Genomic DNA, 9,963 nt, shown 5'->3' with positions numbered 1-9,963 from the left:
GGTGGTCTGTACTTCCACCAGTGGAGACAGGGAGGTCAGCTGCAGCAGTCTTGCGCCATTCATAGCTCTCAGTGAGTTCCTCTTAGAACTATTTCTGAGTGCAGGATATTTAAAAGACAGATTTCTGTAACAGACAAACACCAAATGAGGAACGTTCTATTAAAAATGTGAATGCCATACAAGACGAAGAAAGGTTGTACAATGTTCCAGATTCAAGCAGACTAAAGAGAGATGACAACTAAATGCAATACCTCACCCTAGACCAGATTCTGTAATGGAGGGAAAAAAATGCTACAAATGGACATCACTGTGCTGACAGATAAAACTACAGCATAGATGATAATTAAAGTTTACATTATGTTATATTTTCTGAAGCTCTACTGTAGTAATGTAGGGAATGTGGCTATTCTTAGGGAATGCACTTTTAAGTATTTAGGCATGAAGGGCCATGATGTAATTTATCCTCATATGGTTCAAAAATACACATATTTACAAAAGAATACACATGTGAAAATGACAAATGAGGTAAAATTCTAACAATAGGTAAATCTGGGGTATATGTTCTTTATACTATTTTTATTTATTTATTCTTTTTCAGTTTTTGGCCGGGGCTGGGTTTGAACCCACCACCTCCAGGATATGGGGCTGGCGCCCTACTCCTTTGAGCCACAGGTGCCGCCAGTATTTTTATTTAAAAAATTTTTCTGTATGTTTGAAATTATTTCCAAATAAAAATGTGAATATTTTAAAGGTCAGCATCTGTGCAACAGTCAGAATTTGGGCAGGTGGCACAGACATCCCCAAACTCTTCTCTTAGCAGAGATGAGGAATGAGGGTATGGCTGTCTTCCCACATAGGGCTAATAGACACATCCCAAAAGGTCATCAGACACCCTGCATGAAGTTGACAAGGTGCCATCCAAGGCCACCAATCTCTTAATCTTCCCTAGCCTACAAATACCTTTTTACATTTTCTCCTGGATCATGAGCCCAAGATGTTAATGAAATCTTGGTTATGAAAGGAAAGTGTATTGGTTCATAATTCATCCATTCAATAAATGTTTGGAATACTTATCATGTGACAGGAAATGTGCTAAGGGACTGAGAATGCATCCCAGAGTACAAGAGGAGACACAACCCCCATCCTGAAAAAGACTATGAGCTAGCTGGAGATTCACACACAGCCACATAAATAAATATATATTTCCAAGTCAGTTGATCACAAAGTAGACTCGAAAAGCCACAGGGAGCCCAGCCTTTTACCCGGTGGACCCAAAGCCCTATGGATCTGTTATGTATTCAATTCCCCCCTAGGCTTTTCTAGGTAATAATTACTTTTGTACCTGATGCTAAGGAGCCGACTCATAGTGCATACCCCATCCTGGGCTCATCCCATCTGTTTTGGCTTAGCTCTCTACAGGCTGCTCTGCCCTCTGTCAGGGTCAGGGAAGGGGCCAACAAGCCACTCTATCAATATCCCTGGGCTGACAGACTAGTGAGCTTTGGAAAACAGTCCTTCTACTGATCTATGCCTGTGGGTAAATGTAGCAGATAAACCCATAATGCTTTTAGAAGGCAAAGACTACCAAATACCCTCATATGCAAGCCTGGCAGCCTACTAGCCATGAGTGTTCAATCACCGGGCTGCTGAGTCATGAAAAAAGCAAGACTGTCTTCTAAAGGGATAGAATAATGACCTTATGGGGACAGTTGTGGTTCCCCCCACTGCCCAGTCCCAAGTGTGACACCAACTGTGATGCCCTGTCTGGAGAATAGTAGAGCCCATTGCCTCAGGGCTCTAAGTAGACAGCACTGGGAAAGGAGCTGTGAAGAGTATGTGTGTGTGCATGTGACCAGATATGACATGATGTATGCCCCTGTCCAGGGGTCTCAGGTGAGACTCTCCCTCACTTCTGATGCCCTTCTGGGACTGGTACAAGGAAGTTTCAGATTTGGATCCAATAAATGTTTACTCAGTCCCTACAAAGTTCCAAGCCTTTTACTTTATACTTTGACACATTTTATATCATTTAATCTTTAACAATAAATCCTTTAAGGTAGGAATTATCTGCATTTTACAGATGATAAAACAATCGCAAGGAGGATCATTGATTTGCTCAAGTGTATCATACAGCTTTTTTTTTTTTTTAACACACACTATACTTTCAGCTGAGGCCTGTCTGTGTTGGTTACTTACAGCATTTCTTGTCTTCTCTACTTTTGGAGCAATTGCTCCCTTATACAAGCCCCCTTATTTCTTCTTTCACTAGCCCATGTAGGCTTTTCTTTTTTTTTTTAATACTGCATTTAATAGCACAAAAAATCACGAATACAAAGAAACTGGCAAAGATGTTTGTCAATGAGATATCCCTGCCTCCTCCGCTTTTCTGCTTTCATACCCATACATGTAATGGGCTACATTTTTATAAACTTTTCTTCCCCCCCCCAACATAGAACTGTTATGTGATTGGTCAATTGAAGCTGAAACACCCATGGAGAAAGATGTTTTACAGTTACAAGGGCACACCCCCCCACACACCACCCCCCTCCCCCCCACACCTTCCCACACAACCTTTTGCAGGAATATAGGATATGTACCAGTGTCAGGATTTCACTGCTTCTGCCTTCCTCACCCAGAGTATTCCTGCCATTTAATTTTCCTTTCACCGACTGCTTAGACTAGAGCCTCTTCTCCCTCCCCTTCTATTTCTCTTCCAATCAGGACCTTTTGGACACTGGGTACTGTTCAATTCTTACTGTCAGGCCCATAGGCCATGGTCAAGTAGGTCCTTTAAATCTTGATGCCAGTTGTAGTAGGGGTGTTGTCATCTTCCATTATAGGTAGGTCTGTGTGTCACTTCAGTAGGCTTGCGTATTCATTTCTTTCACTTTTTCTGACTCATGTTCCAGGACCTGTTTGTGATAGAACAGTAAATACCCTTCACTGTCCAGTACATCCTTAATACTGGCCTTGGTGATGACGGCATCATCACACTTGAACCACTGGTCCTTGTGGTGCCGGATGAAGCTGGTATAGTGGCCACTCTCCAAAGTTCCTTGGTGATTAACCACAGCAAACAACGAATACTTATTCTCATTGTTTCCACTATTGGTTGGCAGCTGCAACTGTCCATTCATTCTGCTCTCTTTACTTGAGGCCATAAACGGTGTCATATCCAGCTCCAGAGGAAAGGAAATGTATGTAGTGATCTTGCGCCTCTGTTTGGCTGAGTGTTCAAACCGTTTGAAATGAAAACAGGCAACAACAGGTAATTTATTCATCGTGAGCTGTTTAGTAGATTCCTGGTAGCTTTGGCAACTACCACATTTGATTTTGGCACTGCTTCCTAAGTGCTCTGGCCTCGTAAACCTTCGCAAGCAGTCCGTGAGGGTAGTGATTCCTGGTATGTGGCTTTCTCCATTCACACTGCTCTCCCTCCCTGGGCTCATTGGCCAGAAGGAGGCGCAAGAGCCAGGCAAGTCCAAACTAATGTCCCAGCATGGGTCTATGGTAGTGGAAACACCATGGCAGGCTTGACAGGTGACATCGGACTGCAGGCCACCTGTAAAGATTTGGTCTATGATGCAGTTACAGTGGTTGGGATTGTTGGCCATCTTTCCGACATCATCACCTTTGCAGTGCCTGTGCAGGACATCTAATGCTGCAATGAGGAACTCATGGGCATCCTGTTGCCTATACCCTGCTAAATGGCGAGCGTGTATCCACACTAGGTGCAGTAACTTATAAGGAACATGCGGAGATGGGTTTCCAGAATACAACTCCCTAAAGAGTGAAGACATCTCACAGACCAGGCACAACTCAGGACTCGGCATTTCACATCGGTGCCTGTCAGAGAGGAAGAAATCTCTCAGTATCGGTGTGTGGGTAAGGGCCTGGACAATGCAGTTCATAAAGCACGTGTTGCCAAGATTGATTAGTCCTCTTAAACCGATGGTGAAGCTGGAGGTGATTCTCCTTCTCCTGGGGTTGTGCCCCAGCAGTTCCAATTCCGGTTTGGTTGTTTCCCAGGTTGGGTATTTTTCACCAATGCCCGGCACTGAACACTGTTGGTGAGATAGCTCTGTTGAGGTGGAGGCTTGTAACTTCAAAGCCTCTCCTTGCTCTTCTTTGGCAATTTGCTCAATGTCTTTGTCATAAACATAGTCCTTACACATAAAGCAGTAAATACCTCCATAATAAAGGTCTACAGCTAAGTTGTGTTGTTTTGTCTCAGCGTGCTCGTGAATGTGTTTCTCTGTGAAGCAGCCAAAGAAGACACAGGAAAGGCAAGAGTGGAGTCTGTTCAAATGGGTGCCACACACATGGCAGATGCACGACTTTGCCTTGCTTTTCCTGGTCTCTGGGGTTCCACACCACACGAAGCACTGGTAGATGACCCGCAGTTCCTGCCTCCAGTTCTCTCCCACCTTAAAGCTGTTCACGTGGGAGCAACCTGGTGGCCCCACAGCAAAATCCACATCCAGGCATCCACCCCCAGGGCCGCGCCGGGGCCGGGGCCGGGGTGGGGGCCGTGGCCTAGGCTGCGGTGGGGTACGGAGCCGGGTCTGGGGCCGGGGCCGGGGTCGGCGGCGCGGAGCGCGACTGCGACGCTGAGCGGGGTCGGGGGGCCGCGGGGGTTCGGAGGGAAGGGTGAGGGGAGGAACCTCGTCGCTGCTGCCGCCAACGCTGCTCCGCGCTGGGTTCTCATCCTCTAGCTCCGGCTTCGGCTCCCCCTTCGGCTCCTGCTCCGCCTCCCGTACCGGCTCGGGTTCGGGCTCCAGCTTGAGCTCAGCCCGGCGGCCCGGACCCTCCGCCGTCTCCACCTTCCCGGCTGCGTCCACCTTCTCCGCGGTCTCCACCTTTTCGGTGGCGTCCACCTTCCCCGCCGCCTCCTCTTTCCCCTCCACCTTCGCCTCCGCCTCCACCTTCCTCTCCGCCTTCTCTGCGGTCTCTGCCGTCTCCGCCTCCTTTACCTCCTCTGCCTCCACTGGCGACGGCTCCACCCCCTGCTCGCAGGGCTTGGGCGGCCACTGGGCGTGGCGGCGCGGGGGCCACGCAGACCTGGGGTGTCCCCCGCCCGGCCTGAGGGAGCGTAGGGGCTGTGGCAGCTGGACCCAAAAGGGACTTTCACTGAAGGAGGCGACGGCGGAAACAGGCGACGCCCCCGGGAATCCTCCCGCAGAAGCCCCCTAGTGGAGGCCGCTTCTGCAGCCAGGCCCGGTTTCCTTTAATTCAATATTTCCCAAACTTGCTTGTTCTCGATAATCACGTGGGAATCGCGTTAAAATTACAGATCCCTCGGCTCCACCCACAGGCCTACTGTATCAGAATCTTGCAGGGAGGTACTGTGGAACCTGCATCTCTAACTAGGGCCTGAGAGGCTCCTTATGATCAGGCAAGTTTGGGAAACACAGCTCTAATTCATTGAGACTGGCGGGAAGGGGGGCGGGGACCGCGCAGTCTCTTTAAGTCGCTTCCAGCTCTCAGCTCCAATCGCTGCTCTGACCCCCTTCATGGTCTCCTCCCTTCTCGTCGTCCTTCCCTTGAACAATTTAGGCTTCCCCCAGCACTGCGGGGCTGGGGGCCCAGCGGGTGCCAAATCCAGTAATGTTTCTGGGACTGTGAAATGTCTCCTTAGCGGGGGGGAGGGGGTCCAGAGGAGCGCGGGCAGAACCCCTGACAAACCATCCTTTGGGCGGCCCAGCCTGCCCTTAACCTTGTCCAATCTCTCCTACCACCCAGGTCCTGCCGTTCCCAAAAAGGATGAAGCTCCAGCTCTAATGCTGGAGCAGGCCTGGACCCCAGATCCGGAGGGGCGGGGCTCCCAAGACTGCTCCGCCTGAATAGGCAAGTTCCCTGCTCATCTTATCTTGTTCTGCCGAGTCTGGCCTGCTCCTCGCCTCCTTGTCAGGCTCCCAAGGCCACGGGTGGGTTGAAATCCTTGGCAGCTGGCCTTCTGGCCCAGCAGACATCAAGAAGACCTGGGGACAGAATCCAGCTCTTCTTTCCAAGGCCATCCTACAGCTGGCACTTCCCCCTACAGCTGGGAGAAGGGCCTAAAGCACAGTACACAGTCATGAGCCACTTAAGCCCTAGCAGAGTCCTGGATCGGCAGCAGATGGGAGAAGAAGGGGCGTTTGTGGAGCTTCCGGGGGAAGAGGGGACACAGGTCTGAGGAACCTCTGGGACCCCTGTGCCAAGGGGCTGCTGGACCTGGGTAGCATCACCATGGCACTGACAGTGAGTCCAGAGAAAGTGGCTCAGGTCTTGGGCATTAGTGGGGGGTGTCAGGCTGCAGCTTCTGGTCCCAGGGAGTAGTCCAGGGCAGGTGTCAGGACATGGGTGGGAAGGGAGAGTCTTCTAGGAAGAGCCTGGAGCCTGAGTCCTGGTGGTGGCTGGCCATGCTAATGTAGTCTAACTATGCCCTAGCAAAGTTCTCCTAGCTCAGCACTGGCCATCACCCCTCCACATGGCCCTCCCTCAGGGAAGAGGAAGGCAGGCCACTCAGGGTTAGCAACAGGAGCTGGCCATCAGGAATCAGGAGCCCTTAAGGAAGCAGCCTTCTTTCCATACAGCTCTGGGTTGCCCTGGTGCCTGCCTTTCCTGAGCCAGCTCTTGCTTTAGTTCCTTGAAGCACCCCAGCATCCTTTCAATAAATGCCTGCCCTTTGTGACCTGCAACCAGAGCATACCCACTGAAGGAAGCTTGCTGTTGCTGCTGAAAAAGATAGAAGTCATGGAGCCTGGGGGAGAAGTGGTAAAGGGTACTCTCCTCTCACCTCCCCAGAATAACAGCCAACAAAGAGACCTAAAGATCTCTGCAGACCTGGAATTTTCTACCATTGAACAATAGCCATGATAACCTGGTTATTTTACTGATCAACATCCTGCAGAAGCCCACAGATCCACCTGGACTCTGCCCAGGCTGGCATGTTCTGGAAGTGGAGGGCTCTGCCACCATTCGCTCACCAAACGTTTATGTGGAACCGACCCAGAGCAAGGTATTGTACTAGGTACTGTGAACATAGTACTCAACTAAACTTCCCCCAGGGCCAGAATCAGGGCTGGCTTCTCCCAAAGGCACTCTAAGGAAGTGTCTAAGTCACTAGCAGAGAAGAGGCACCAAAACAAACAAAAAATAAATAAGTACCAGAAGCAGTTTGACATTTAATTTTTTAAAAAGGAGTTCTCATGGTACTTCCTTGCATTATGTCCTAATTGCTTATTGCTTTTGCTTTGACTCACATGTGGAGGGTGACACCATAATCTTTACTTGCTTAGTGCTTCTATGGGGCTGGGTTCAGTTTTGAGCAAATGTCACCATCTCTGCCTCACAAAGGCCTGACAGAATGTTGGCAAAAAAGGGGCTGACCTTAGCTCCTGTCTGCAGTTGATTCACCTACGTGGTAAATACAAATTTGACCACAAGGTGGCAAAGGAGTAAATTACAATTTCTCATATTTTTTTGTATGTTTATATAAAACTATAGGTTTATATAAAAATGCTCTCTAAAAATATTTGGAGCAATCTTGTGCTCTTTCACACATTTTTAAGGTTGATATCTAAAATTTTGCATCATAAATGTCAATTGGCTGTGAATAATGTAATTTCTGACAACTGTTAATATTCAAAAATAAAACGGTTGCATCACTATTTCACATGAATCTGGTGAAACCTAAATACTTCAGTGATTTGAGAGCCACCATCAACTGTTTTAAAAAAGTTAACCTATTTCCTTTGACAGTTACAAACTGTTCATTTTCCCCCAAGTTAATTCCATTCTATTCTTCCAACAGAATTTTTGGAATTCAAGAATTATATATTTTTGCAATTGAAAGGATTTTATTGATTATTCTATCATATATCTCTGTGGCAAATACATGTATGTATTTTTCTATTTAAATGCTCTCCAAATGTTCCTATGATCATAAGCTCCAGGTGTTGTTTAAATATGACAATTAGTATTGGAATACAATGGACAAAAATATTGTAAATACATTACAAATTTGGATAGGTAAATATTAAACATAAAACTAAGTTTATTGGAGAGAGGGCTTTTAAAAATATATATAATGAGTATATCCATGGGTAAATATTGCTTTTGCTAGAATGAGACAGGATTCAACATTAATTATCTTTCTACTTTTTGTTCAGTTAAATGTTAGAACACAGAAACCTCTTTTATATAAAAATTAAATGGGATGTACATTTTGTTTCAGCAACATCACTTAAGCTTTTAATTCCTTTGGAGACATATGGGGGAAATTGCACAAAGGATATACCTTCAAAATTATTTCTCATGATTTGTCAGCTGACACCACCATTAGCATTTCCTTCATTTATATTGGAAGCAAAGAATTGGAAACAATCTAAGTTGCAAAAGGAATAGATCCCCACTCATTTGTTAGTTAACCATTGTTAGCAGTGTTTGGAATTGTTTCTCTGGTGCTCTGAGGATTTTATGGTACATCATTGCAAGGCAGTGAACCCAGGTGAGATTCAGGATGGGTAATGACAGGCTTTTCTTCTTATAAAGTGCAAAAAAAGATCATGAAAGAAGAGATGGGAAAGGAAAACCAGCATGATTCCTCCACCACAAGTGTATATTCTCTGGAAGATCAATTTTAAAAGACTACATATGAAATTTAAGGATATGGAAATTGATTCCCTTGAAACTTCTGTACCTCTGGGTAATGCATGTTCCACTTTGAAAGTTATTGGTGTATATTTATTAGTATAAAAGTAATATATACAATACTTGTGGGGGGGTGTTTGTTTGTTTGTTTGTTTGTTTTTGAGACAGAGCCTCAAGCTGTCACCCCAGGCAGAGTGCCATGGCATCACAGCTCACAGCAACCTCCAACTCCTAGGCTCAAGCAATTCTCCTGCCTCTGCCTCCAAAGCAGCTAGGTCTACAGGCGCTTGCCACAATGCCCAGCTATTTTTTTGGTTGCAGCCATCATTGTTGTTTGGCCGCCCAGGCTGGATTCGAACCCGCCAGCTCAGGTGTATGTGGCTGGCACCTTAGCCGCTTGAGCCACAATATTTGTTTTTTTTTTAAAGGTTTAGTAGAAGGCCATACATGAAAAGTTAAAGTCTCTCCCTCCCTTACATATCACACCCAGTTTTAGTCCCCCAAATAACTACTTGTTAACAGTTTCTCATTCTTTGAGAAATTGTCTATGCAAATACAAACATGTTTTATTCATGCAGTTGTCCCTTGGTATCTGTGGGGATTTTTTCCAGGGCACCTACAGATATAAAAATCTGAAGATACTCAAGTCCCTTATATGATATAGAGTAGTATTTGCATATAACCTATTTGCATCCTCTTGAATACCTTAAATCATCTCTAGATTACTTACAATACCTAATACAATGTAGATGCTATGCAAACAGTTATTATACTGTATTGTTTAGGGAATAATGACAAGAAAAATCATCTGTTCAGTATAGATACAACCATCCACTTTTTCCCTGAATACTTTTATCTGTGGTTGGTTCAGTCCCGTGGACACAGAACCCATGGATATGGAGGGACAATTTTATATTCATTTTATGAAAAATAAAAGACTACAATATACAGAAGTTCTCTCCAAATTGATCTACACATCCAGTGCAATGCCAATAAAACTTCCAGTGAGTTTTTTTGGGTAGACTTTTAAAAATTGTTTTGTTTTTTTATTTATTTTTATTAAATCATAGCTGTGTACATTAATATGATCATGGGGCACCATACACTTGGTTCATAGATCGTTTGACACATTTTCATCACACTAGTTAACATAGCTTTCATAGCATTTTCTTAGTTATTTTGCTGCGGTGCATCTTACAAGGGTATATGTGAATCCTAGTAAATGTGGACTTTTAAAAATTGATCTTAAATTAATATGGAAGACTAAAAGGCATTTCCCCCTTGCTGGTTTCTCTTTGAGGATTTATTGGCTATAGCTCAGTAGCTATC

General features: G+C 45.6%; 1 protein-coding gene across 1 annotated transcript; it reads right to left on the bottom strand.

The window, feature by feature from the left end:
- Positions 1-1,943: 1,943 nt before the first annotated feature.
- Positions 1,944-5,515, bottom strand: USP27X (ubiquitin specific peptidase 27 X-linked). The gene is made up of 2 exons (XM_053579014.1): positions 5,432-5,515; positions 1,944-5,189 (listed from the first exon to the last, which is right to left on the bottom strand). Exons 1-2 carry the CDS (start codon positions 5,513-5,515, stop codon positions 2,859-2,861), a joined length of 2,415 nt encoding a protein of 804 aa, XP_053434989.1. The 3' UTR covers positions 1,944-2,858.
- Between the last annotated feature and the right edge of the window lie 4,448 nt (positions 5,516-9,963).

This window comes from Nycticebus coucang, chromosome X (genome assembly GCF_027406575.1).
Source record: "Nycticebus coucang isolate mNycCou1 chromosome X, mNycCou1.pri, whole genome shotgun sequence".
NCBI lineage: Eukaryota > Metazoa > Chordata > Mammalia > Primates > Lorisidae > Nycticebus > Nycticebus coucang.
The sequence above is the reverse complement of the archived record's forward strand: the minus strand, read 5'-3'. Positions and strand labels throughout refer to the sequence as shown.

Bases quoted from the DNA above. Each gene is read 5' to 3' on its own strand.
- USP27X (XM_053579014.1), bottom strand. From the start codon at position 5,515: ATGAAGGGGGTCAGAGCAGCGATTGGAGCTGAGAGCTGGAAGCGACTT. The intron at 5,190-5,431 runs GTCTCAATGAAT...GGCCTCCACTAG, and splicing joins CCCCGCCCCCCTTCCCGCCA to GGGGCTTCTGCGGGAGGATT.